The sequence below is a fragment of the Bubalus bubalis genome, chromosome 14 (genome assembly GCF_019923935.1).
Source record: "Bubalus bubalis isolate 160015118507 breed Murrah chromosome 14, NDDB_SH_1, whole genome shotgun sequence".
NCBI lineage: Eukaryota > Metazoa > Chordata > Mammalia > Artiodactyla > Bovidae > Bubalus > Bubalus bubalis.
In genome coordinates, this window is record NC_059170.1 from 41,394,281 (window position 1) to 41,421,048 (window position 26,768).

At 53.3% G+C, this 26,768-nt stretch overlaps 1 protein-coding gene and 1 long non-coding RNA gene across 7 annotated transcripts in view; one reads left to right on the forward strand and one right to left on the reverse strand.

The window, feature by feature from the left end:
- Nucleotides 1-1,093: 1,093 nt before the first annotated feature.
- LOC123464899 lies at nt 1,094-13,076 on the forward strand. 3 transcript variants are annotated; one of them, XR_006639986.1, is made up of 6 exons: nt 1,094-2,517; nt 3,246-4,978; nt 5,080-5,263; nt 5,455-5,589; nt 6,077-6,164; nt 6,385-13,076. It is a non-coding gene; the product is annotated as an uncharacterized LOC123464899 (long non-coding RNA). The 3 variants fall into 3 exon arrangements; XR_006639985.1 differs by having other exon boundaries at nt 3,246-5,263; nt 5,743-6,164; XR_006639984.1 differs by having other exon boundaries at nt 3,246-5,263.
- SYNDIG1 (synapse differentiation inducing 1) overlaps nt 12,947-26,768 on the reverse strand; it is a 105,524-nt gene continuing 91,702 nt past the window's right edge. For all 4 annotated transcript variants that reach the window (XM_025264128.3, XM_006041704.4, XM_044927963.2 and 1 more), the window contains exon 4: nt 12,947-14,082. In XM_025264128.3, coding sequence (XP_025119913.1) covers nt 13,924-14,082 — 159 coding nt within the window. In that variant the 3' untranslated portion in view covers nt 12,947-13,923. The remainder of the gene's footprint in view (nt 14,083-26,768) is intronic.

A 26,768-nucleotide genomic window follows, 5' to 3' on the forward strand; every position in this document is an offset into this window, starting at 1 on the left:
TGCAATCTTGACAGGCAGTTCCGGGACCATCCTTCCTAATTTAACCTGAGCAGTAAGGAGTGTGCTGTGAACCGGCAAGGCGAGATGGAAACAACCCACAACCCCGCTGCCGAGCAGTGTCCCCTGATGTCTGCCATGTGGACACTCTGACCAGCACAGACTCCAAGCCGCCAACAGCTTAACCACCAGCTCCCTAAACCTAGCCTGGAGGAGCCTGGGAACCTCGGTTGGATGCTCACAGAGGGGTGGGGGTTGGTGGGGGTTGAGGGGTGTCGGGGGGCTGGCCCAACCCCTGCCCCTCCTGACCACAGCTGCCGGGCAGATGGGATGAAGGCAACCTAGGCTAAACTCCCACCCAGGCCGGGGATGGGTGTCTGGGATGGAGCCCGGGGCCCCGGTGGCCGCTGGCCTAGGGAAGGTCCCTGGCACATCTTTTCCCAGAGCTCTAGCGCCACCTGGTGGCAGGGTCCCCATGTCCGGGTGCATCTGGGATCCAGATGGTACCACTTGGGAGTGTCCTGGGTGAGCTCGGAGCAGCGGGAGAGGGTCCCAAATAAGTCCCAGGAGGCCTGTGCCCCCTGCCCAGCTTCGGGCCCCACTGCCTCACTGCTGTGTCCTACAGGCGCATTTCTGGGGAATGTATCAGAGTGAGGCTGTTGTCCCAGGCTCTGCTTTACAGGGACAGAAATTGAACCCAGTCCTGGTCCCCTCTTGTGCCCCTGTGCTGCCTCCCCTCTCCCCAGTGGTGATGTGGGGCGTAGGGTCCAGTGTCCTTGCCCTGGCTGGACATCTGGGCCTGAGCACCCCGTCCTGCGGCCTGACCCGCCTCAGGCAGGATGAACTCCAAGAGCCGGGCAGCAACAGCCCTGATCATCCCGAGAGCCCAGGGTTAGAAAAGTGACCAAAACAGGAAAGTTTTGCTTTCTACAAACCTTTTAATATCTTCTCCAAATCCCCAATTCCCATATATATATTTATTATAATATTAACATGCAGCATATTCATATATTATATAAGGTTTCCCAGTGGCTCAGTGGAAAAGAATCTGCCTGCGATGGAGGACACACGGGAGATGTGGGTTCAATCCCTGGGTCAGGAAGATCTCCTGGAGAAGGGAAATGGCACTCCACTGCAGTATTCCTGCCTGGGAAATTCCGTGGACAGAGGAGCCTGGCAGGCTGCAGTCCATAGCATTGCAAGGAACGCTCTGTACCCTGTTACCTGCCCTGAAAGGGGCGCTCTGCCCTGCCTTTTGTTCCTTTTGGCACATTGGCTGTTTGGCTGTTGTTGGCCATCAGGGACTCTAAGGCCACCTGAGAAAAGCCCCTGTGATGTTTGGACCAAGAGATGTGACATAAGGGGGGCCAGCCGAGGCTGAAGGATGAGCTGCTGCCCCTGGCCTGTAATGCCTGCCTCACCCAGTGTGTCTCCACAGGCTTTGAGCTCAAGCAAAGTCATCCTTGGAGACACATCTGTTGTTTCCGTTGCTATGGCTTCACAACAAACCAGCCCAGGCCTCAGCAGTTTTAAACAACAGTGTTTGTTGACCTTGAGCATGTGAGTCAGGAATGTGGACAAACACAGAGCTCTCCACATGGTCTCCAGCTCCGAGGTGGAGGGGGCTGGCCCCCACGTGGAGGCCATGCCCCAGGAGAGAGAGGCGGCTTAGCCTCGGACGTCAGCATCGTCTCCTGTGAGGGGCACTGAGGTCGGACGCATTTCACAGCTGCCTTTAGAAATTCATTGTCCAGGCCGCCGTTTCACAGAGGTGACCCCAGCAGCTGTGCAAACTGGACACTCAGGGACCACACTGCTGGGCTGGGATGGAACAGGCTGGGGCCAGGGACTGTGCAAAGGGAGGACCCAGGGTGTCTTGGAGAGGCCTCGGCCCACCCAGGCCCTGGAGATACCCCAGGTGGAGGGGGATGACTGGAGGCTCCAGGCAGGGGAGGAAGTGGATCTTGGTGATGAAGAGCCCCCTGTTGCTTGTGGATCATCACTTCCTTCTGACCAGGAGGCCAGCCAGTGGCAGAGGATGAAGAAAGGGAGTGGGTAGGGAGGGAACCACGCCACCAAGATTGCAGCCAAACTTTGTAGCTGGACGCAGGCAAGAGGCAAAGTTTCCATCAACCCCATCTCTTAGCCCAGGGAGCCTCCCCACACCAAGAGCCATTCAACAGTGAGCCTGAGGCCTTTCTGCTGGGAGGACAGACTGGGGCCTCTAGTAGCCCTGTTGGGTGGGGAAGGCTGAGGCTCGCCTACTTGTCTGGTGTCCAAGGAGATGGTCATCTCTCAGATGAAACTTGGGTGGAGGCAGGGCTCATGAGACTACAATCTCCCCCACTCAGATGTGGCTCCCAAAGCCAGGGTTCAGTGGTTTGCCCTGAGCTGGGATAAAAACATCCCAGGATTTCCATTCCCCGCCTCCCCTGCCATTTTTCCCTTCCTTCAGGAAGCCCTCCATGACTTCCTGCAAACAGGGTTCCAGCCTCAGCCCTGAGCACCCACTGTTTCAAGGTGAGTGTGTGGTCGGGTCCTCCAGGCACTAAGTGCTGTCTGGTCCACAGCGGAGCCCAGGCCCCCTCGCAGGCCTTGCTGGGTGGAGAGCGCAAGACCGTGGTTACCATACAGGGGGCGGGGTGCTGGGCATGAAGGGTGTTGTGTCCTGCACACCGGAAGGGAAGGGGTAATGGCATGTATCGGGAGCCCATCTGAGCCCTCGGCCCCTGGCTCTGGTCCTGTGGGCAGTAACGCGCTCATCCACGTCCACCCCGGGGCAATGGGGCTGCAGGCTTGGGGGTTGTTACCCCAGCGTGTGGGAAGGAGGATTACATAACTTATAACCTGAGCAGGGCGGACCCTGGTGGGGAGAAACTGCGGCCCGGGTTCGGAGGAATGGCTGGGCTGTCTCCTCCTGGGGGAGCCCCATTCCTGGGCCAGTTGCTGCTACTTACAAGGGTGCCAACCTGCCTGGCTCTTGCCCTCACACCCACTGTCCCCACAAAGAGCTGCCCTGCTGGGGCCATGGGCATGGCTTTGGCTTCCCAGTTGGAGTCTGGGGTCCAGGTGACCCCCTGGAAGCCCCACCTGCATCCTCAGCATCACCCTGTGATTCTGGTCTCCTCCTCCTGAAGGCCCACATGCCCAGGCTCACTGCCATTGTTTGAGGGGGTTTTCTGGGGCTTGGCTTCTCTTTCCACTTGTCACATCCTCAGGTGACTAAAAGGGACTCTGTCTTGGAGCAGGTTTTGTTCAAACAGAAGGTGACTCTTGTTCGTGATGGAGAGATGGGGGCACCAGCATGACCTTGAGGCGGCAGTTTGGAGGCTGAGGTAGGGGCAAGGATGCTGGTGGGAGGGGGAGGAAGATGGGGGCATGTTAATACAAGAGGGCTTCTGAGTGCACCCCACGCCCCCAGCGCTCAGGAGGCTGGGAGCAGAGTCAGAACTCCACCCTCAGGGTTAGCCTCCACCTAGCACCCAAGCCCCGAGCTGAGCCCAAGAGGCTGGAAAGGAGCCTGTGTGAGCCCCAGCCCTCTCTGGACATGGCTCGGGGATGTTTGGACTCTTAATTAGTGTGAATGTTCCTTAATCATCCTTGGATGGAGCTCCTGATGAGGGTTGCCATGGCCACAGGGCTCTGGTGAGTAAAGGGCCCTCCACACTTTTACATCAGTCACCTCGCCCATGTGGAGCTCAGGCAGCTCTGCTCTGAGCCTTGAGCACCTCCAGGAGCTCCTGGCAGCTCCTCCTTCTGTGGCACCCGAGGTCCCTGGGTGCTCCTGGTAGGAACACATCACCACAGGCTACCACGTGGTGTGTCCTCTGGGCCCTCCCAGTAGTACCACCGGGGGCGGTGGAAGAGGAAACAGGTTCACAGAGGACCAGTGACGTACCCAAGCCCAGTGATGACTGTCCACGCCCTGTGCCGGGTGAGGACGTGAGGACAGTTACGTGGCATCAGGTGAGGGCTCGTGGCCTGAATACCAGCAGCCTGTGAAGTAAGTGCAAGTAGCCATCCCTGCTTTGTAGGTGAGGTGAGCGGCTCGGAGAGGCTGAGTAACTTGCCCCAGGTCACGGAGCAAGTGAGAGGGCAAGGTGGGCTTCTGGGGCTGCCAGTGCCTGCTCTTGGTAGCAGAGTCAGGGCCCAGGGTTTGCTGTGGTTCCTGGGTCTTCCTGGAGCATGGAAGTTATCCCTTCTGCCCCCTCCACTGGCCCTGCGGTGGCCCCGAGGGCCATGGCACCATGGCATGAGGTGGGGAAAGTGGGGGTGATGGGGTGCTCCATGCATGGCACCTGCAACCCAGGGTGGGTTTCAGAGTTCAGTGTCCCATGGGGACTGTCCCCAGCCTCAGCCCAGCAGCTCCCACAGTCTCCTTCAAAGGGGGCTGATTCTTCCTGGCTCCTGCCAGCACACACGATGGTCTGGGGGCCAGGCCAGATATGTGACGCATCCCATGCCAGCTGCGGACATGCCAAGGGCACGCAGTGGGTGGGGCAGCGAGCTCCTGATGCCCTCCAGAGGGGTGCTGACAGCTGGGTCCCTGTCCTCGTCATGAATGTCCTGAATGCAGCCTGCCCTGCTGTTCCTGGTCTCCTAATTAGAGCGAGACGTGGTCATGTGCATCCCCTGCAGCTTTTCCGGACTGTTTTTCACCCAGCTGAGCAGAGGCAGGGCTGTTAGTCCTTGTCACGGTAGATGATCATGGGTCATGCGTGGTCAGATGTTTGTTCTGGGAAGCTGGGTCTTCAGAGCGTGAGACTGTCACCTCTCCCCCTTTTCCATGTTCTGGAGGCTCCTAACCCACAAGACTTAAGGAGGCCCCAGCACCCTGGAGGGCTGCTTCTCTCACCCCAGGCGTGTGCCTTCCTGGACTCAACCTGGTCGTAGGTGTGCAATCCTCTCTCCTCTTTTGAACACCTGACTTTGCTCACACGGGCGGGTCTCGCGACAACTTTCTCCGTGAGACACTCTGCAGGTAACCCAGGTCTGTCTCTGTGGGGGGCTGCGGTCTGCTGCAGCAGAAAGACCAACGTCCAGACTCTAAAGCACGGACGTCGGTGCTCATTCACTGAGCAGGTTGGCAGGTGGCTGCCTCCATCGGGAGGCTCCTCCTGGGAGCGCGTTCTCTGTGTCCTTCGCCCCGGGCCTCGTGATCTGTCCCTGGATCCAGTTGCAGGTGGTGAGGAGCGTGGGGAAGGTACAGCCACTTCCCAAATCCTGGACCAGGTGCTGGCTGGCCTCGCTGGCCCACGTCTCTGGGGTGAGGACGCAGCCGTCACTGCCACCTGCAGGGAGGTGGCAGGCGGTGCTCTGGGCTCAGGGAGGAAGAGGGGACACAGCCTCGAGGGGCCTCGGGAGCAGGTGTGAGTGAAGAGGGGGGGCTCCCGGGGCCCGGGACAGGCCTGTCCTCAGCACCTTCCTTGCATGTTCTCCTTCTTTGTGACCCACCAGGAGCTCGTCCCAGACTTGGCCATCTCCACAGATGTCTGGCCATTTCCAAGCTGGTTGTGCATCAGAATCGCCATGGTTCTCTGGAGACACGGACGCCTGGCCCCAGGCCCCACTGTGCTGCTTCACAGGCCCAAGGTAGGACCTGGACGCCTGCAGGTAACAAGTCCCGCAGGTCCAGTGGTCCCAGCCCCTACGCTTGGCCCCGGTTCTGCCCCAGGTCCAAGGAGAGGCATCCATGGCCCATGAGGAGGCAGCGCCGTGGGTTCACTCCCTGCCCGGCTCCCACAGGATCTACGAGGGCCCTGGGGCAGAGTGGAGAGGACATGCCCGCCTTGGGAGACAGGAGTTGGGAGATGTGATGTCCCCGTCGGGAGGCACAAGCTGCTAATTGCTTTGTTTTGCGTTATCAACATCTGCGGGGAGAGAGCAGATGCCGCCACTTGCCCAGCCTGCTGTCTCCAGAGGTGACCACTCTGTGGCATCTAGGGCTCTTGGCACAGAACCTGTCAGACCACAGCCGAGCACCCTGTCCGGCTGCCCCTGTGTCCTTGCTGCTAAGACAGTCGCGCCCACACGCTGCCCTGAGAACGGGCACTGCGATGACTGCCACTCCTTCCTGCAGCAGCACCAGGAGCATACTTCTTTCTCCTTCTCGAAGATTCCAGGCGGAACCTCTCAGCTCGGCGCACAAACTGAATGGCTCCACCAAGGTTTCTCTCTCTAATTTTAAGGGCACCTTTTCCCCCAAGCTGCAGCTCTGGGCTCTCAGAGGATGCTGGAGGGCCAGAGCACACAGGGGCGAGGGTAGGGGAATGACTAGGGCCTCCCTTACAGAACACCTTGAATGTTTCTTTTTAAGTGGGTGGGTGGGTTCTCAGATGCAGAGAAAACCCACATCTTGGTTCAGTGGCCGTCCTGTGTCCCTTGTAGGAAGAGGAAGTGCCTTGTCTGCTGAGAGGAGCTCCATTCAGCCTCTGAACCTCAGTTTCCCTGTTTGTGAAACCAAGAACTAATCCCCCTGCAACTGCATCACAGGGCTTTCTCAAGAGGATCAAATTTAATCAGGTTCAACAAGCTGTGTATTAATACAACATTTAAACTGCTTCCCAAATGACTGGTGCTGAGGGAATACATGCGTGCATTAAATGAGATGTTGTTCTCAGAAGAAATGGAAAACGCAGAGGAAGGCACACACATGTCAGCGAGCAGGATGCAGGGCTGAATTAGTGATCATGGTTGTCCCCATGGCAACCACGGCCCCGGAACCCCTGTCTCCATAGCAGACTGTGCCCTTGCTGGCCTGTGACCACCCTGCCCCCAAATGATGAGGGTCCATCACATGCCCACAAAGGGTAGAACCCAGCCCGTCCTGTTGGGAGTGGAGACGGTGACCCCTGGGCACAGGGGCTATGTCTTTTGAACCTCCTGGTGCCTCAAGCCCAGCAGAGTACCTGGCACAAGCTCAATCTCTGAGCTTTTTTTAACCATGAAACAAACTAGATGCACAGTGACCAGTATAACAGTTTGAGAACCACAGCCCTCCCCCCACCCCACTTGCTTCCCATCTTCTTTATCACCTAAGGAAGCGTCACTACCGGTTGGCTTTTCTTCCTTTGAACCAGGTCTAAATGGATGTCAACAGGCATCTTTTGGGACGTGTGTTTCTGTTCTCTGCTGTACTGAGACTCAGTTAGTTAACGTCCCCTCTGGGGCAGGACTGATGGTGGTGGGTGCAGTCAACGCTGCTGAATGCAGGCAGGGGCTGTGAAGGCAAATACCCCGTGTGCCCAGCCGAGGAGGAGAGAGTTGGGAGCCCGCGGGAGCCCGAAGGCCAGGCTTGGCAACAGCTGCACTGCCTGGACCCCGGAGGGCGTGCCTGTCTCAGCTGAGTGCCTGTGTGGGTGGAGCCGGGGGGTGTGGAAGCCGGGGCCCTGCCCAGATGGGGTGTGGAATGCTGGGGTATCAGCAGGGCAGGGGCAGGGATGGGCCTCCTGGGGCCGAGGCCGGAATCAGTCCCTGAGCACACGGCTGCCCCCACCTCTCATCCTCAGAGGAGGCCTCCGCCCGGAGTAAGGGCTGAACTGCCCATGCCCACGCCTCCCAGTGAGCTCCGCGTTGCTGGATCACAGCATTTCTAGGTGGGGCTCGTCCGGCTGTCTGCTTGGCCTGGGTCGTGTCCAGGTCCTCGGCCTTTTCCCATCTAAGACCTTTCCAGGATGCATGTCCACCAGATACAGATGGACAAAAACTGCAGTGGGCCTGATCCAGCTAGACCAAGCATATCCCTAGATCTGACCTCCTTCTTCCTTGGTCCCCTGAGGGCCCCTCGCCTTCCTTGTATGTGGTAGGTGCTCAACAAACTCCTGTCCGGCAGCCCTGAGATGCTGCACCTCGGGTTCGGTGCTGAAGCGACGTGGAAGGACCCAGAATAGATAAGTCCTGTGTTGACCTGCTGATCCGCGTCCAACCTGGTTTTCAAACCCCTCCCCACTCTTCCTGGAGTGGGGAAGGGATGGCATTCCACCAGGGCCAGCGCTGGTCGTGGGATCTGACATCCCAGCTATGAGCTAGGGGTGGAGGCGTGTGGCCCCAGGCCACCTGCCTGAGTCCGAGGCCAGGTCTGTCCCCTCCCCACAGGTGACATTGAGGCCAACAGCCTCCATGATCTCCATTTCTGTCTGAAACTGTGGATCTGACGGGCCTGGCACAGGACTGCTGTGGGTACAAAGTTGAGTCTACTTGCCACGCCCTCTTCAAATGTAAGGCTCGTGTGATTTTTAAAAGACCTGGGATCTGAGAGCCCCCAAAATGCCAGATGGAGGGCTGTTTTGGGAACGGGACCAGCTGGGCTTCTCTTTGGGCCTGGGGAGCTCCGCCGTGGGGTCCTAACATTTCTCCCGTATGGGCCAATGTGAGGGCTAGGGAGGCTGAAGTGGCCTGAATCTGTTTCTAAATCTGACACTGTTGTTGGACACTGATCATTTCCAGCTCCTCTTTCACAGGCCCCTATGAGTGAGAAAATGTGGCTGAGCTGGGAGGTTTTATAGCCTTCACTCACCTTTTCCTGGGGCAAGAGCTCCATCCACTAGAAAACTCTGCTCCCAAGGCCAGAAAACACACACCTTATAGAAAGTGCTGCGGCCACATCCAGGGAACAAAAACGTCGCACTAGGTGACTGAGAAGGTGCTCAGTCTTCCCCAGCTTGTCCCACCTGCGAGGAGCTGGAGCCCAAATATGGATTCTCTGGTGGCGGTAGACCGACAGCAGCCCGGTCACTGTACGCTCGCTGTTCAGCTGAGCCATGAGCTGGACTTTGGTGACCTGAGGAGTCACAACTGAAGGCCTGAGGGGATGGAGAGCCGCGTGCCATGCTAGGGTTTTGTGGGACCCCCCCACCAAAGACTTGCAGGTATTTTATGTATCGTCTATCTACCTGTCATTAAACTGGCCCCAGATGACCTGACTCCAGTGAAAACTCAGGTCCCCTAGAGGCCATGGGGCAGTGAATACCCTCTCTGGCATTTCCATGGTCCCCATCGAGAACCTTGAATTCAATCAGTCTCTGCTGGTCAGTAGAGTGCCTGGCGGAGGCGGAATTCAGACGCATGAACCTCTCTCTCTCTGGCAGGGACTCGCAGCCCCCCTAGCTGGCTGCTGGCAGGAAGTTCACCCCTGGGTGATGAGGATGCTGGGCTGTGCTCAGTTAAAGGGACAGTCATCTTGGTGGCCAGGGGCTGGTGCAGAGGCAAAGAGGAATCGCGGCCCAAGGCAGGAGCAATCTGGAGGCTGCTTGCTGCTGGATTGGGAGGGGGTGGGAAGCCAGAGCCATTTCAGATCAGTATACCTGCCCCCTGGAGAGCCCGGGCCACCCCCTGCCCCCACTTCTGGGGGTGTCCACCTGGGTCTTCTCCTTGGAGGTCCCCACATTCTGCTCCTATCACCCCAACCACACTTCCTGATTCCCGTGTTATCTTCTCCATCCAGCAGATTCGGTCAAATCTTTAGAGCCTGAGGGGCTTCCCTGCCCTGTGACTCACTCAAGACACCTGCAGGGAGCCCCACTCCCAGAGGTCACCACATCCTGCTGTGTGGGGCATCTGTACTTGCCCTTGTCATCCACCTTGGAGCCTGTGTTGAGCTGCGGCAGGCAGACCCCACCTGTCGTTCCTCAAATGTCCTGTGCATCCTCACCCATGTGGAACTCCGGCCCCTTCCCGTGGGTCAGTGAGATGACAAATTCTTTACTTAAGTTGCCCCCGTGTCTAGTGGGGAGCCAGCTGTCTGCAGGCCCAGGTGTCTGTGGGTTTGGCATCTGCCTTTGCTTTGCTACCAGAAGCAGAATCATCAGGGGGTGAGAATCCCAGGGCGTGAGACCCCTGACCCCTGGGGGGAAGCTCAGCTGATCCTGAAGACCAGGGAGGGGTTCTCAAAAGGTCAGGGGGAGTCATCACAGCCCAGGCCTCATGCCACTTCTGGCGCTAAAGTCATCGACAGCAGAGCACCGATGTGAGCGTGGTCTCTAGTTGGTCAGAGACGGGACAGCTGCCTTTTGGAGAGGTCAGCCTTAGCTCAGGGTCTGAATCCACACTTAATAGTTTATTGACAAAGTGGATGTCAATATCCATGGCAACAAAGGCAGGTGGACTTTGAGAGGATGAAACAAAACTGTCCTCAGGGCTGGTGCTGAAGCTAGTCTGCAGGGCCCCTGAAGGCTCCTACAAAGTCTCAGGGGCCCCGGAAAGGCAGCTTAGTGCAGTGGCCACTGGACATTCATGCCTGGAAGGGACAGCGTCTGTTGGTCGACGAGAAGGTGGCCCTTGGATGATTTTAAACCCAGAGTCTGCCCCAGATGAGAGGTGGCCTCTGGTATCTGGAGAGGTGCAGGATGACTGGCAGGGTTGAGGGATGACCTGCCCAGCTCTTGGTGTCAGTGGGCCCTGTTCCCAGGCAGCTGTGTGGCCCCACTGTGGCGTCTCTGGCAAGTGCTAACGGCACAGTAACAGAGGAGCGTGGCTTCCCCCATAGGGCTCTCCTTGGGACCCAGGCTTGTTCCCTGGAGAGAGTTGGAATAACTGGGTAAGCGGGGAAGCGTGGTGAGGTGGGGGCACCTGGTGAGGTGGGGGCACCTGGTGACTCAGGATGCCCAGGGAAGCAGGGGAGAGAGGGGCCTGGGGCAGCAGGAGACCAGCAGGCCACAGGCATCTGCAAGGATGTGGGAGGGCCTCACTCATGCCAAGATGACATTTCCATGGAGGTCACCTAGGCTCCTGCCCGCCCTGCCCCACTCACCCCACCACCACTGCCAGAGACATGCTGAGAACATAAACCAAAGTCTTTTTGGATCCCTAAGAGTCCTGACCCACTAACTTCTGGGACCAGATGTGATTTCACTCTTTGAAAACCATGGCTGAGGCCACGTGCCATAAGAGGGGTGACAGATTAGGATCTGGCTGTTCGGGGGCAGCCTGATTTTGCTGTTTCCGGGGAGTGTAACTTTGGGGAGATTACAGGCGCAGGTTTCCATTGCAGAAAGGGTTTTGACAAGAATGGAGTGAGCTGGCCAAGGGGAGGCTGTGCCCTCAGGGAGACCGAGGAGGTGGCTTCCACCGGGCACTTTGTGGCCTGCAGGGGCTGCTGGGGTGGGCCTGTCCCCGCTCTACAGCTGCCACGTAGGTGGTGCCGGGTGCATCACCTTCTCTGACCCTCAGCTCTGACTCCCACTCTCTGGTGCTCTTGGAACTCCATGGGGAAAGCACCCAAGGGCTGGGGCGAGGCCTGCTCAGGGGTTGTCTATGGAGGCCACCACGATTGCAGGTCAGCTTGGGTCTAGGGAGGTGTGGCGGCCTCACACTTTTAGAAGATGGCATGCAGGCAGCAGCGACTGACACAGTCCCCTCCCCAGCAAGGCTGAGGGGGCCACGGGGGCCACCCTTAAGTGAGCCTCAGGCCATACGCGGCCGGTCATCAGTTGTCCTGACGCTTTGGCCCTGACCCCCACACCCTCAAGGCTACAAGGCACTGTGTGTGGTCATGGTGCTGGCTTTGGGAAGGCCTGGAGGAGCTGAGGGCATGGGGAGGGCTGAGCATTTTAGACGGAGGCTGAGGGGAGAAAGGATGGAGGTGTGGTAGTAGCCCTGAGGGGAATAGAGCCCCCAGTGGTGGCAGGGCGGGTGGGTGGGAGGGACATAAATCCAAAGATAAGCAACTTTGGGCACTGCTTGAGTGAAAAACGGGCATTTTAGGACAAATACAAAGAAGAGCACTTCACACAATGGCTCACGATGAATGAATCGGAGAGGCTAAGTTGAAAGGATGGGAGGGTGGCACTGAGCCTGGAGACCGGTCCACGGGGCCTGTGACCACCCATCTCTGCACCCAGCGGCTGAACCTGGCCTCCAGCCTGCGTTCACCAGTATCCTCTCTCATCACCCTCCCTGAGAGATGCGGACCAAGAAGTGTGCCCACCTGCCCAGGATCACAGCTGAAACCTGGGTTGGTTCGGTCCCAAATCCAGCCTGTCTCATCAGGCTACTCCAACTCTTCCAGAAATCTCTGGGCTTCTTCCATATATCCTGTTTTGAGTGTGGTTGATTTGCTGTTGGTTTTTATTTATTTTGGCCACGCCGTGTGGCATGTGGAATCTTAGTTCCTCAACCAGGGATTGAACTTGTGCCCCCTGTGTTGGTCCATGCTGGTTGGTGGACCACCAGGGAAGTCCCTAGGGTGTGTGTTTGGAGCATCCATAGATTCAAATGCCTGATGGAGCTCAGTTTTGACCGAGGAAGGCAGTGCTAATAATTTTCAGACTGGGTGCATGCTAAGTCGCTTTAGTCATGTCCAACTCTTTGCGACGCTATGGACTGTAGCCTGCCTGGCTTGCTGTCCATGGGATTTCCCAGGCAAGAATAACTAGAGTGGGTTGCCATTTCCTTCTCCAGGGCATCTTACTGACCCAGGGATTGAACCTGTGTCTCCTGCATTGCTGGCAGATTCTTTACCATTGAGCCACCAGGAAGTGTTTAAGGTAGACGAGAAGAGCAGCAGGTGAGGGGATCAAACCTGATGCCTTATCCCAGGACCGTGGTTCTTAATTTCCACTGCACCCTGAAATCACCAAGCTACACCCCTGATCAATCACACAAGATTTCTGGGGCTGGGACCCAGGAAGCAGGGCCGTCCTAAGCGCCGTGGGTGGAACCACTGCCCTGGAGCCATGGCCTCCGCATGCGCTGAGGTCTCAGGATAAAAATATTTACGGACATGTTCACGTGGGAACCTCCGTGCCTGGGGATGCTGTGACCCCCCTGGCACCCCTAGGACGCCCCACTGCTGCTCCTGGTGGCTCTGCAGTCACTTTAACAACAAGGAAAAAGCTTTGGTGAAACCCAAGGATTGAAATTAATCAGAAAGAAAAGGTCTAAGCAAAAAAAAAAAAACAACCTAGAAGATAACTTTTGTTAAATAATGAACACTCATGAAACAGCCATGAAATGGTATTAAAATGTCTGTGATTACTTATTTCTCAGCATTCATCTGATAACTGAAGCAGCAGGAAGCAATAGTTGCACTTAAAAAAATGACAAGAAAATAGCTATTCATTTAGTCGTGTCCTCAGTAAGATCACTAGTGTCGCCGTCGTCACCAAGGTGTCAGCAGGTGGGGAGAAGCGTACCCCGGGGTGTCCGCGGCTCCTGGGCCTGGAGTTCCTGGAGCAAACCTGGGTCCTCCAGGGAGAAGTCTGGGGAGGGGCCGGCCTACCCCTGGCCCCAGATCAACGAGGACCCCAGGACTGCATATTGCTGCATGGTGGCTGCGGAGGTGGGACGTGTTCCAGAGGAGGCCTGACATTCCTCGGCCGGGGACAGCGTGGAGGGAGCGACGTTCTGGGCCTGGGGGCGATCCTGGTTTTGCATTCTCAGGGCTGGACTCGTCTGAAGACCCGTGACAGCTGGGGGTCCTTCCAGCAGCTTCTCTGTCTCTCCCCCTACCTGGCCTATTTCCTTCCCGCGGGGAAGGTGCGTGGATGGAGGGGGCGGTGCTGCCAGTGGATTCAGGCAGGGCCACCGGCAGAAGAGCATGTGTCCCCTGCCCTCTTCCTGTTGCACCATATTCCAAAATAAATAAATAAATAAATGAACACATGTTCCTGTTTGTCTGTTGCTAATGCTCTGGCATCCTGGGCACTGGCCATTAATCCACCAGGATCCATGCGGAGACAGCCTTGAGGGTCAGGATCTTCGGAGCATCCACTGGGAATGGGTCAGCGGTGCCCCATCTGTCCCAAGCTCTACACAGTGCTGTGAAAACGATATGAAAGGGTGAAAACAAAGGGAATCCATAAATCGCAGGGCTTCGTGGCATCATTGGCGATGACTTACACTGTAACAGCCTGTGTGTCCACCCTGGCCAGCCCTGCTCCTCTGCACCGGCACACGACTGGCCCAGGCTCCTTGTGCGCCCAGGGAAGCTCATAGGTGGTTGCTCTTGGAGAGGTAGGCGATGAGGGCCACGGCCACGCCCACGTAGATGCCGGTCCCGATGGTGATGGAGAGCACGGCCAGGAAGAGGGCCCGCCGGGAGCTGGTGCTGGCCTGGTGGAAGTCCCCTTTGGCTACGGCTTTGTTCGTCTGCAGAGGGAGGAGGGAGAAGAGAAAGGGAGCCCAGATGAGCGAGGGAAACAGAGAGCGGACTGGCCAATGGGAGGCCTCCGTGCTCCCAGCCTATGGGAGGGGAGGCAGAGGTGCTGTCACTCACCATTGTTCCACCCCCGCCCCCCCACACCCCGCCCCTGCCCTGAAAGGCAGGCAAAGCTTAAAAGAAAGAAAGCGAAGCCCCAGGGATGCCCAGGCCGGCAATGGTCAGCTGAGCACCAGCCACTGGAATCGTGGGTCTCAGGCACCAGGATGGAGGGTGGGGACGTTACAAGTTGGTGCCTCCTTCTGCCTGGTAGACACTCGAATGATAGTTCTATAGTGTGTTCACACTCACGTCCTCTGGTCCTTATAGCATAGGGGCCCACAGGGAAGGAAACTGTAGTTCTTATACTTGGAGAGGAACCTGCCATCTAAGATTGTCCAGTCCACTCCTCAGCCAGTGGCTGGGGATCTGGGTACCCCAAGCCCCCTTTCTGCCATGGAGGGGGTGGCACCCCCTTCCACCAGGAAAATGACTCTGGGTGAGACCGACACCTCTATTTCTGGTCACCCAGTTGCACAACAACACGTTGGTTTCACTAGATTCACGTTCTGCGGGGCCATGAGTTGGAGGGGAGCATGGAGGCTTTGGGTGTTGTGTTGGATTTGGCGCTTTGTGGGGTGCCACCTCCCCACCGCCAGCCCCATCCTCCTTGTCCCCTTGACCAGGGAGGCACTGGGCTGTGGGGACCATACGTGATTCAACTGTGACATCATGGAGGGCCAGCCCCCTGAGTGATGGCAGGTGAGGGTGGAGGCCCCCCAGGGCAGGTGCCCCTGGAGCCCCAGGGGATGGCCAGGAGGGCTGACCAAGGCAGGGGGCGGGGTGTCCTTGTCAAGGCAAAGGTGGAGCCTGCTCCTCAGGTGGGACATCTTGACTCCCTCAGGACCCATCTCCAGAGACCAGCCTCTCACCAGATCACACTTCCGTGTGTGTTGCGTGTACATCTACATTTTGTGGGCAGGATGGGAGGTGGCATACTGTTTACTCAAACAGTAAACTTGATGTGATCAGAGGGCAGACTCAGAGGTCACTAGGAAATGGCTTTCTGTCCTCTGTGGTCCTCCCACACCCACTCAATGAGATGTTAGCTGGAGAAGGGACTCCTTTTTTCTCTAACTTCTGAATCTTGAGTTTTTATGTCTTCTTTCTCAATCTGGGGTCTTGGAAGCGAGCCTGGGGACTCCCTGTGGATGATCTTTGATGAAGTGGAGCGAAGGAAACACGGCGGGAAGCTCCCAGGACAAGAGTGACCCTCTTGGGACTCTTGGTGGCGAGCCATCCCTGCTGGCATGCCTCACCCCACAGGGGCAGACCCCACGGGGGCAGGCCGGGGGTGGGGACAGACCACTGTCCCAGGAATGGCTCAGGTTTGCCCCACAGAGTACATCATAAAAGAACAGAGCTACATGCCACCCCTAGAATGGCTCCAAGGGAAAGAGACACAGCGGAAACCCACACTCTCATTTGATCCTGTTGAAAGTGTGAATTCCTATAGATGGAGAAGAAAACAGACGAGAAGTTGAGGCTATTGTCATTAAATTGATTAAGGAGGAGTAGGCTTGTGGGCTGATTAGACTACTTGGGAAACGGAGCACTTGTTATAGCTGGATGTATAGACACACACACGACACAGTGTTACCCCCTCCTCTGCCCTCCCCGGCAGGCGCTCAAGGGAAATGATGCGTTTGTGCACCAAAGACACCTTCAAGAATGTAGAAGACATACAGATGGCTAACAAACACATGAAAAGATGCTCAACATCACTCATTATCAGAGAAATGCAAATCAAAACCACTATGAGGTACCATTTCACACTAGTCAGAATGGCTGCGATCCAAAAGTCTACAAGTAATAAATGCTGGAGAGGGTGTGGAGAAAAGGGAACCCTCTTACACTGTTGGTGGGAATGCAAACTAGTACAGCCACTATGGAGAACAGTGTGGAGATTCCTTAAAAAACTGGAAATAGAACTGCCTTATGATCCAGCAATCCTACTGCTGGGCATACACACTGAGGAAACCAGAAGGGAAAGAGACACGTGTACCCCAATGTTCATCGCAGCACTGTTTATAATAGCCAGGACATGGAAGCAACCTAGATGTCCATCAGCAGATGAATGGATAAGAAAGCTATGGTACATATACACAATGGAGTATTACTCAGCCATTAAAAATAATACATTTGAATCAGTTCTAATGAGGTGGATGAAACTGGAGCCTATTATACAGAGTGAAGTAAGCCAGAAAGAAAAACACCAATACAGTATACTAACGCATATATATGGCATTTAGAAAGATGGTAGCAATAACCTTGTGTACGAGACAGCAAAAGAGACACTGATGTATAGAACAGTCTTATGGACTCTGTGGGAGAGGGAGAGGGTGGGAAGATTTGGGAGAATGGCATTGAAACATGTAAAATATCATGTATGAAACGAGTTGCCAGTCCAGGTTCGATGCACGATACTGGATGCTTGGGGCTGGTGCACTGGGACGACCCAGAGGGATGGTATGGGGAGGGAGGAGGGAGGAAGGTTCAGGATGGGGAACACATGTATACCTGTGGCGGATTCATTTTGATATTTGGCAAAACTAATACAATTATGTAAAGCTTAAAAATAAAAAAAAAAAAAAAAAAAAAAAAAGAATGTCTGTAGCCATACCGACCATGTAGCCCTGACCTGGAAGTCATGCCAACATCCAATCACAGCAGAAGAATAGATAGCAATGGTACCTGCTGCAGTGGGCTTCCCAGGTGGCTCAGTGGTAAAAAATCTGCCTGCCAAGGCAGGGGAGAGAGAGCTCTGTTGTGATGGAGGAGCTTAAGTCTGTGCCACCCAGGCTGGTGGCCACAGTGATGGAGGTGGTTAAGTCTGTGCCACCCAGCCTGGTGGCCACGAGCCACCTGCGGCTACAGAGCAGTGGGGTTGTGGTGACTGTGACTGTGAGTTTTTAATATCATCTGATTTAAATTAATTAAAATGTAAATAGCCAAACGTTAGAGGCCACCATGTTGGGTAGCAGACACCCAGAAGAAATGAGCAGAGGGTCCCACAGGGAGCAGGGAGGAGAGGAAGCCCAAAGGAAGGGGGCAGGATGAACCCAAAGGAGGTGGAAACCCCAGAGGGTTGGTTCAGGCATCAGTGCTGGGGAGCTGCAGGGGCGGGGTGTCCTGCAACCAGAAACTATTCCACATACACATCTGCCTCTGCATTTACCTGTGAATTTGGTTTGGTGGCTCAGTGTCAGGCGGAGATAATGAAACAGAGGCAAGATAAAGGAGGCTGGGGTGACCCTGTAAGGTGGGAAGGCCCATGAAATCTCCAGATGATGGGGGCCTTAGGACCGGGGTGTGGAGTGAGCATCCCGTCCGGAGCCCACTGGCCTTGCTCCCAGATGGAATCTCTCAGGGGCTGATGCTGGTCTCCAGGTCTCAGTGACATGTGGCAAAGCCCAGAGCTCCATCTCTGCTGGGGGATACCTCCCCTGAGCCCCCTACCCCTGGGAGATGATGCTCCCAGGGTCTGGCACTGGATTGATTTTCCCATAAGCTTTTGCCCAAGTCCTCATTTCCTTTGGCTAAAAAATACCTACTGTTGTTTGAGGTTCAGGAAAAACATGACTTTCTCTGCAATATATCCCTGCTTTGATTTTCTTGTTTTCTTTTTTTGATCACATGGGTTGGGGGATCTTAGCTCCCCGACCAGGGATCAAACCTGGGCCCTGGAAATGAAAGCATGGAGTCCTAAGCGCTGGACCACAAAGAAGTTCCCATTGCTTTGTTTATCTTATGGTATTTTGTATTTTTATTGTTAATGTTATTTCTATGGTCTCTTATTTTAGGGGCAAGAACTGCTAAGGTTGGATGAGTCCACATCCACGTGGCTCTCTGCTTGGGTTGAGGGGCCGGGTCCAGGCACAGCTGGGACAGACTGGGCAGGACACAAGGCTGGTGCCAGACTCCCACCTTCAAGGAGCGTGAGGGACGCACTCTCTGCCTCCCAGCCATCTCTCTGGAAATTTAGAGCACGCTGGGTACTTTATGGCTCATTTTTCCTCTAGCACCAATATCTGTCTGGCTGGACTACATTTCTTTGCATTATCGCAAAGCTGATTTCCCTTATTTATTATTGTCTCCTGCTCGCTGTGCGCCAATGGGCACTTGGAGCTGCGTGGGGGGAAGAGGTGATTGTGTGGCGGTTTAACAGGCTCCTTCGGGGAGGGAGACCCTCTGCGGCCGTGTCTCACTCAGCCTCACACACGCATTTCTTATATGTGTTCAGTTCCACGTGCATTGCTATGACCCCTCTCTCCTGCTTTTATTTATTTATTTTTAAAATTTTATTTATTTTAAATTAAAGGATAATTGCTTTACAGTATTGTGTTGGTGTCTGCATTCACCAACCTGAATCAGCCATAGGTAGACACATGTCCCCTCCCTCTTGAACCTCTCTCCCACCTCCCTCCCCATCCCACCCCTCTAGATTGCCACAGAGCTCGGGTTTGAACTCCCTGAGTCATATATCAGATTCCCATGGGCTATCTATTTTACATAGGGTAATGTCTGTTTCCATGTTACTTTCTCCATATATCCATATAAAGCAACTTTTCTATTTTAACCCATTAAGAAAAATAAACCTTATTAGTTAGGTCTGAATGGCAGATAGATCAGTTATGAAACAAATGTATCCCCCATGAGTGAATGAAACCTAATGGGAGCACAGCCCCCCTGCCCCCAACAAGGCCGCCCCCCAATCTGGCCTTAGCTTGGGTCACAGATGGAACCCAGGCCTTAGGACCAGGGTGTGGAGTGGGCATACTGACCGGGGCCCACTGGCCTTGCTCACAGATGGGATCTCTCAGGGGCTGATGCTGGGCTCCACATCTCAGTGACTTGTGGCAAAGCCCAGAGCTCCATTCCTGCTGGGGGATACCTCCCCCGACCCCCCTACCCCTGGGAGACGATGCTTCCAGGGTCTGGCACTGGGCTGAATTTCCCACAAGCTTTGGCCAAAGGAGGGGCTGCCTATGGTGGCATCTGAGGGCCCCTGTCAGGAAGGTCGTTTTGTAGGGAACACAACAAAAACATCATCATGAGCAATGGCCCCTGTGCCTTCTTATGTGGACGCCTGAGTGGCCTTGTCTCCATCCTCCATCCTTCAGCTGAGCTTAGAGGAGTCCCAGACCTCATGGCTCCTGAGAGGCACCCCCTCCCTGTGCTGCTCCTCCCTCCCACAGGCCTCTCCCCGTGCTGGTCACCGGGCCATGCCGGACAGAAGCCTGCCTTGGTTTTCCCTGATGACGAATCATTATGAACTCGTGCTTAGCTTAATATAGGCACAGATGGATACATACAAAAATAATTTTACAAATGGACTATTTCTATATACAAAGATGTTGTCGCTGTTCACTCAATAAGTTGTGTCCAACTCTTTTGTGACCCCATAGACTGCAGCCTGCCAGGCTCCTCTGTCCATGGGATTTCTCAGGCAAGAATAATGGAGTGGGTTGCCATTTCCTTCTCCAGGGGTAGACACATGTATTTCTACATATAGAACTAATAACATGTGAGTATACACAAGTGTATTTCCTATTTCCTAGCTCTGTTACCAAGAAAATCCAGAACCAATGACACGCCAGTAGCAACAAGCACACCCAGTGCCTAGATTGTGGTTTCTAAAACCATTTTTCCAAGAGAAGGGACTAGACCTCCATGGGGAAGTGGCTGATTTTACAACTTGGGCAGGAAATATATGAGATGAGCCCGGGGCGGCATTTTAGAAAAGGAGAAATACTCCAAGATCAAAAGGAGAGGGGCATGTCAGGGGGACATAGGAAATTCTCCTAATGGCCAAGGGACAAAACATTGGGTGGGCTGAAAAGTTAACTTGGGTTTTTCTGTAAGGTAGTATGGAAAACCCAAATGAACTTTTAGGCCAACCCAATAATGTAGTATTGGGTTATAAGTCAAAGTGTAAAATAAACATCCATACTGATATTTGGTATGGATGGTTGATCCATACTGATAAATAAATGATCGGATGGATCAGTTCACTGGAGAGAAGAGACAAATCTTCCATACAGACAAATTCCAAATCATCTAGGTAGTTCCTCTACCTTCAGGGAAGTAAAGCACAAGCCCCACCCGTGGACAGAGGATGGCACAGTGACTTCCTAGGGCTGAGGATGAAACAGAGAGGGGAGGAAGAGTGACCTCGAGGTGGAGAAACCCGACAATCACAACCCCGACCAGGTGACCAAGGTCAGCATCTTCAGCGACAGGTCATGTTGATGGAGTACAGCCCTGACCTTCACCTCTGTGCTTCTCTCCAAACCCGTAACCCCAGTCTAAGCAGGAGGAGTGCATCCAACAGCATCCCACGCTGTACCCAACCAGGGCTCCTCGCAGCTGTCAGTCATCAGAAACAAGGGACACCTAAGACATGGTCACAGCCCAGAGGAACGCAAGGAGGTCTGACCACCCAGTGCTGGGTGGATCCTGGATGGGACCCTGGGGCAGAAACAGGGAACCAGGCAGCTGCTAAGGCGATCTGGACAGGGCGCTTAGAGTACGATGATGTGGTAACACCGGTCATCACCTGGGACAGACGAGCCCCACATGAGATGCTGATGAGGAAGCCGTCAGTTCTGCATCACCTCCGTCCATTTCCTGCAGAGCTAAACTGGCCTAAGATAAGCCATTCATTTAAAAGGCAGGGTATGGATGGGGCAGGTGAGAGGCCTGACAGGTGCATGTTCCCTGGGCTCCATCCTTGAGAGCCTGGGGAGGCAGGGAGAGCTTGGGACAAATCCAGCTGCTCAAATCCAGCCCTGGTGGGATCTTGCTCAGCCCTTGAACTAGTTACCATTTCTCTGAGTGGTTCTACTTTCTTCCCTAAAGCAGAGTTATAACACCTGTCTAGTGGGTATGTGATGATGTCAGCACAGGACAACCCGACTTACTGCTCTGCGGTAAGCGCCACACAGACAATTTACTTGCCTGGTCTCACTTCCTCCTTCCTGACACCACAGAGAATGACTGTTGTTAATATTGGTTTCCATGAATATACCTTTAATACAACAATGAATTATGAAGATGTTCAAACACACAGAAAAGGGAAAAGCTCAGCTGAAGGATGGAGGATGGAGACAAGGCCACTCAGGCGTCCACACAAGACGGCACAGGGGCCGTTGCTCCTGCTGATGTTCTTGTTGTGTTCCCTACAAAATGACCTTGCTGACAGGGGCCATCAGACGCCATAGAAAGCCCCTCCTTTGGCCAAAGCTTGTGGGAAATTCAGTCCAGTGCCAGACCCTGGGAGCATGGTCTCCTGGGGGTAGGCAGGTTGGAGATTAAAGATCTTTAAAACCCAAGAGGGGAAAATCAGACCTTTCTCTTTAACTACCCCTTGGGGACAAGAAAAATTCTTCAGAACAAAACCATCAGAGCCAGGAGTTCTGGATTCACACTTACCCCACTGTTTATCTTGACGCTGCCCTTGGCCCTCCAGCTCCCCTGGCTGGTCTGTTGGTTGGTTTGTTTTCAGCAGCTATCACTTTCACAGATTTTCATCCAGAGGCGAATTAGAAAAACATACACTTCTGTTTTTACCTTCCACCATATTGCTGCTTTAAACATAGCTGCACGTTTTTATCAGTGATTGTCCTTCCTTTAAACAATCCACTTTTGCATCTGCAGCCGGAGGTGAGGGCTACCAGCAGGGTCCTGAGGCCCTGGGGGCAAAGTCCTCGGCCTTGGGCGGCAGGGCAGTTCTGCAGTCCCACTGGGATCACTGTTCCCTTGTAGAGCCTATGTTCCCAAGGCAGGTCAGGAGGGTCTGTTTCTCAGCCCTTTGATGAACGCTGGCAATGGCTTCCACTTCCTGGTCACGGAAGGGGAAGGGAGGGCAGGTTCTGTCTTCTCACTCAGGAAGCCAACTCCCCTGAAGTCCCCTCTTCCCAGTGAGTGGTCGCACTGGGAGTCTGGTTCCACGTCCAGCTCTTTGGCCGAGTTTTTTCATAGTGACCCGTGTCCACCTCTCCGCCCAGTCCGCAGCCTTCCCCATCTGCCTGTAGCAGGGCTCGCAGCCCCTTCCCCTCCTATGGGATGGCTGGCTTGTCCCACTGCATCCCGGCCTCTGTCACAACCTGTCCCTCTTGGCCTGTCCTGGAGGTGATCAGCTAGTGAGTCCTGCCCTGCTGGTTGCTGGATCTCTGGACAGTGCCTGCCGGGGGGACATGTGCTCTGTTTTTTGCCGGTTTGTTTTGTTTCTGGAACACCTGCTTCTCGTTCCCTTGATTTGAAACTTAGTGACTTGGTTGGTACCACATCTAGGAGGTAAGCATTGGAGAAGACTCACCCCATGGCCGGAGCCCACATCATGGTGGAGTTTTCTAGGTCAGTAAGAGGGTTCACGAAGAGGATCCAAGGGCCAGATGGGATCCCGAGGACAGACCTCTCTCAATGGGCAGGCTCACCTTACCCATCTCGCCAGCATTGTTGCTTGTCTCAGGGGAGAGATTGTTCGAGTGAAAGGAAGGGAGCGTGGGGGGACTCCAGGAAAACCCTGCTCTGGGCAGAAGGGGTTTTATGTTGCCTTATATTTAACTGGTATCACGGGCTTCCCTGGTTTGTATGTAGGGCTGTAACATCTGTCCAGACCGAAGGAAAGGTGTGCTGGGTCTGTCTGGAGGTGAGCTCACCAGGCAGACCATTTCCAGGCCCGCCTTCTTGGTGAATATTTACAATGGCAAGGAGCTTGCTGCAGGCCCCCGAGCACACCATGTTCACATTAACCTTGGCCCATCCCTCACTCCTGATTTCCTGGGGGACGAGGACAAGAGCAGAAATACGAAGAACCACCAGAAACGATGGGAAAGATTGTTCTGAGCTGTGGATGCCAATGGCAACTTTACTGACCAAGAAGAAAACAGGAAACTTCACAAGAGCCACAGTGTACACTCCAGGACCTTCCAACATGCCATGGCTTCTCATGGATTTATTCCAGAAGGGGGGAGGTGGTCGTGAGTCCTTGTCTCTGGAAGCCGGCTCATCTCTCCCAGACTCTCGTCCTCTCTCGGCTGCAGGAGACCTGCTTCCTCCTGGAGGCGCTGCTGTTTGCTGCCTTCTTTCCCCCAAACACTCATGAACTATCTGAAGGAAAGGGCAACGTCCCGCCGCTCTTCCCGGGTCACTCCAAATGTCAGTTTGAAGCTACCCACACTACATCTCAAGGGCTTCCCAGGTGGCTTAGTGGTAAGGAATCCGCCTGCCAAAGCAGGAGACTCGAGTTCAATCCCTGGGTTGGGAAGATTCCCTGGAGGAGGAAATGGCAACCCACTCCAGTATTCTTGCCTGGAGAATCCACAGACAGAGGAGCTTGGAAGGCTACAGTCCAAGGGGTTGCAGAGTCGGACATGACAGAGAGGCTGAGTCCATTGCCCACTACATCTCTTCCTGGGTTTCCAGCCTTCCTTGACTTCACATACACAGGACCCCAGGCCAGCCTTTAATTCTCAGCCTCACCCCCGTGGATGACATGGGGGTGACTGTGACATTCCCCAGTAAACCTTCTCCCCACTCATCAGGAGCCTCAGTCATTACTCTGCCAGATCTCACTCGCTGCTCCATCTTGCTGTCCTCTATCTCTGTGGAGTCTTATTCTTTTTTGCTCTTTATGGCTTTTCCCTTGAATTCGGTGTGTGTAGTAGTACAATCACTGCAGCTGATTGCTTTGGAACCACCTACCTTCTGGTCAGGAGATTCCACAGCTTGGGGGTTCTAGAAACAAGGGGTGCTAGGAGTGGTTCTAGGAGTAGGTGGTGCTCAAAACTGGTCCGGAAGGCTCAGAACAAGGGGGATGATCCCCACTCATGGCCCTCATCAACACACAGGCTGGGAAGAAGGGCCATGTGGGGATCCACAGGGAAGATGCTCCAACCCACCCAGACTCTAGGTTCACAGCTGGTGTTTGCTTCGGAAGAGCCCTGGCCACCCCCAAAAGCTTCCCACAAGCTCTGGTGGCTGGGGCAAATTCCTCTCCTTTTTCCCCCACAAGGGATTTTTTTCCATCGGAAGGGGGCTGAGAAGCTAAGGACGGCTCAGGAGCTGGAACAGGGAAGCTGTGTCCACGATTCGCCCACATCCACCGCCTTCACTCAGTTCCCTGGTTCCCAGTGGGGACCTCTCCCCTCTCACCAGAGCGTGTTAAGTACAAATGATCGAAAATGGTTTAATATCCACATTGTACACCCAGGACATGAATAAAAGATCTAAAGATACACCACAGCGGAGAGCGCTGTTCTTCCATTTTTTTCTCTCCATCTCTGCTCTGAGCCTGAAGGATCTCCGTGCCCAGTGATGTGAGCACTTTATCCTCTGTGAGCATGTATACTGTCGAATGGGGGTCCCGCTCCTGGGGAAGATCTGGAGTCCTGAGGGGCCCCCTCCTTACGATTCCTTCACCTGGACATCAAACACAAGCTCACAAAGGTCCCTTCCACTTTGGGAGCAAAGTATCTTGCTGTTGAGAATTGAAAGTTTTCCCATGTCTAAGGATGAAGGTGAAAACCAGTGTCAGCTCCAGGCACTGGGATCAGAGAGACATCACACTTTTTAGCTGTTGGAAGACCGACCAAGAGAAAGACTTTCTAAGAGCAGGGAAATGCCATCTTGCTCAAAGGACTTCAGGATATGGAGATGCCTGAGTGTCCTGGCCGCATGTAGACCCCATCCCAATTACATAAAAATGTCTAAGACGGGCCCAGACGCTGAGAGCTAGTCAAGGTTTCCAGGTGATTCCAATATACAGCCAAGGAGGGAACCATTGTTTGCACAGAGAGATGGCAATTCAAGGGGAGTCAAGTCTCCTTGCTTTCAAGGAATTGGTCCATTTCATCTGGGTTACTGAATTTATGGGCAGAGAACTCTTCAATCTGTTGAAATCTCTTATTCTTCTCTTAAAGTCCAGGGCATCAGTAGTGACGACCCTTTCTTTCCTGGTACAGGTAATTTCTTTCTTTCTCTATTGGTTAGCCTGGTTAGCAATTTATGAATTTTATTGACCTTTTCAAATTGCATTGATATTTTTCCTTTTTGATTTCTTTCAAAGAGCTGCGTTTTGATTTTGTTGATTTTCCCTGTTTTCCATTTTTAGTGTTAATTGATTTCTCCTCTAATTGTAGCTATTTCCTTCATTCTGTTTGCTTTAATTTACTCTTATTTCTGTAACTTCTTAAGGTGGCCCCTTAGGTTATAGATTTTAGATCTTTCTCTTTTTCTAATATATGCATTTAATGCTGCAAATTTCTCTCTACGTACTGTTTTAACTACATCCCACACATTTTAATGTTTTATTTTCATTTAGTTCAGATTATCTTTAAATTTCCCATGAGATATCTTTGACCCATGGGTTATTGAGAAGCATAGTTTTAAAGTGCCAAGTATTCAGGAAATCCCAGCTACCTTTCTGTTATTGACTTCTATTTTAATTCCTGTGTGTTCTAGAATGAACTTTATATTTTTTTCTTTAAAGTTTTTAAAAAATCAATTTTAATCAGAGAATAGTTGCTTTACAATTTTATGTTAGTTTCTACTGTACGGAAAAGTGAATCAGCTGTATGTATACATATAACCTCTCTTTTCTGGATTTCCTTCCCATTTAGGTCATGACAGAGCTCTGAGTAGAGTTTCCTGTGCTATACAGGAGGTTCTCATTAGTTTTCTGTTTATGCACAGTAGTGTATATGTGTCAATTCCAATCTCCCAATTCCTCCCACTCCTCCCTTCCTTTCCCCCTTGGAATCCATACATTTGTTCTCTACATCTGTGTCTCTACTTCTGCTTTGCAAATAAGATCATCTAAATTATTTTTCTAGACTCCATATGTATGTGTTAATATATATTTAACAATGTTTAAGGACTGTTTTTTTGGTCCAGGGTACAGCTTACCCTGGTGAATGCCCCATATGCTCTTCAGAAGCATATGGGTTTGGCGTTGCTGGCTGACTGACAGAACTGTTCAGGTTGTCTATATCTTTACTGATTTTCTGTCTACTTGATCCATCAAGTACTGGCAGAGGGGACTGAAGTCTCCAACTATAATTGTATCTATTTCTTCTCTCAGTTCTGTAGTTTTGCCTCATATCTCAACTCTGTGGTTAGTACATTCACTTTAGTTTACAATTGTTATTTCTTCTTGGAGAATCAATCCCTGTATCATTATGTGACATAACCTGTTTATTCTCAATAATCTGCCTTGTTCTAAGGTCAACTTTGTATGACATTAACATAAGATACTCCAGATTTATCTTGATTTGTGTTAGCATAGTATATACCTTTTCCCATATCATTGCTTTTAGTATTTTCAATCTGTCTAGGCTTTATATAAAAGTTTCTTTAAATGTAGACTGCATATAGTTTGCAAGTAGACAGCATATAGTTGGATCTCATTTTTTTAAAACCAGTCTGATAATCTCTGTGTTTTAACTGGTGTGTTTAGACTAGACAAATCATTTAACATATAAATGATTATTAATATAATCGAGGACTTCCTCAGTGGCTCAGCGGTAAAGAATCTGCCTCAATGCAAGAGCCACGGGTGACATGGGTTCGGTCC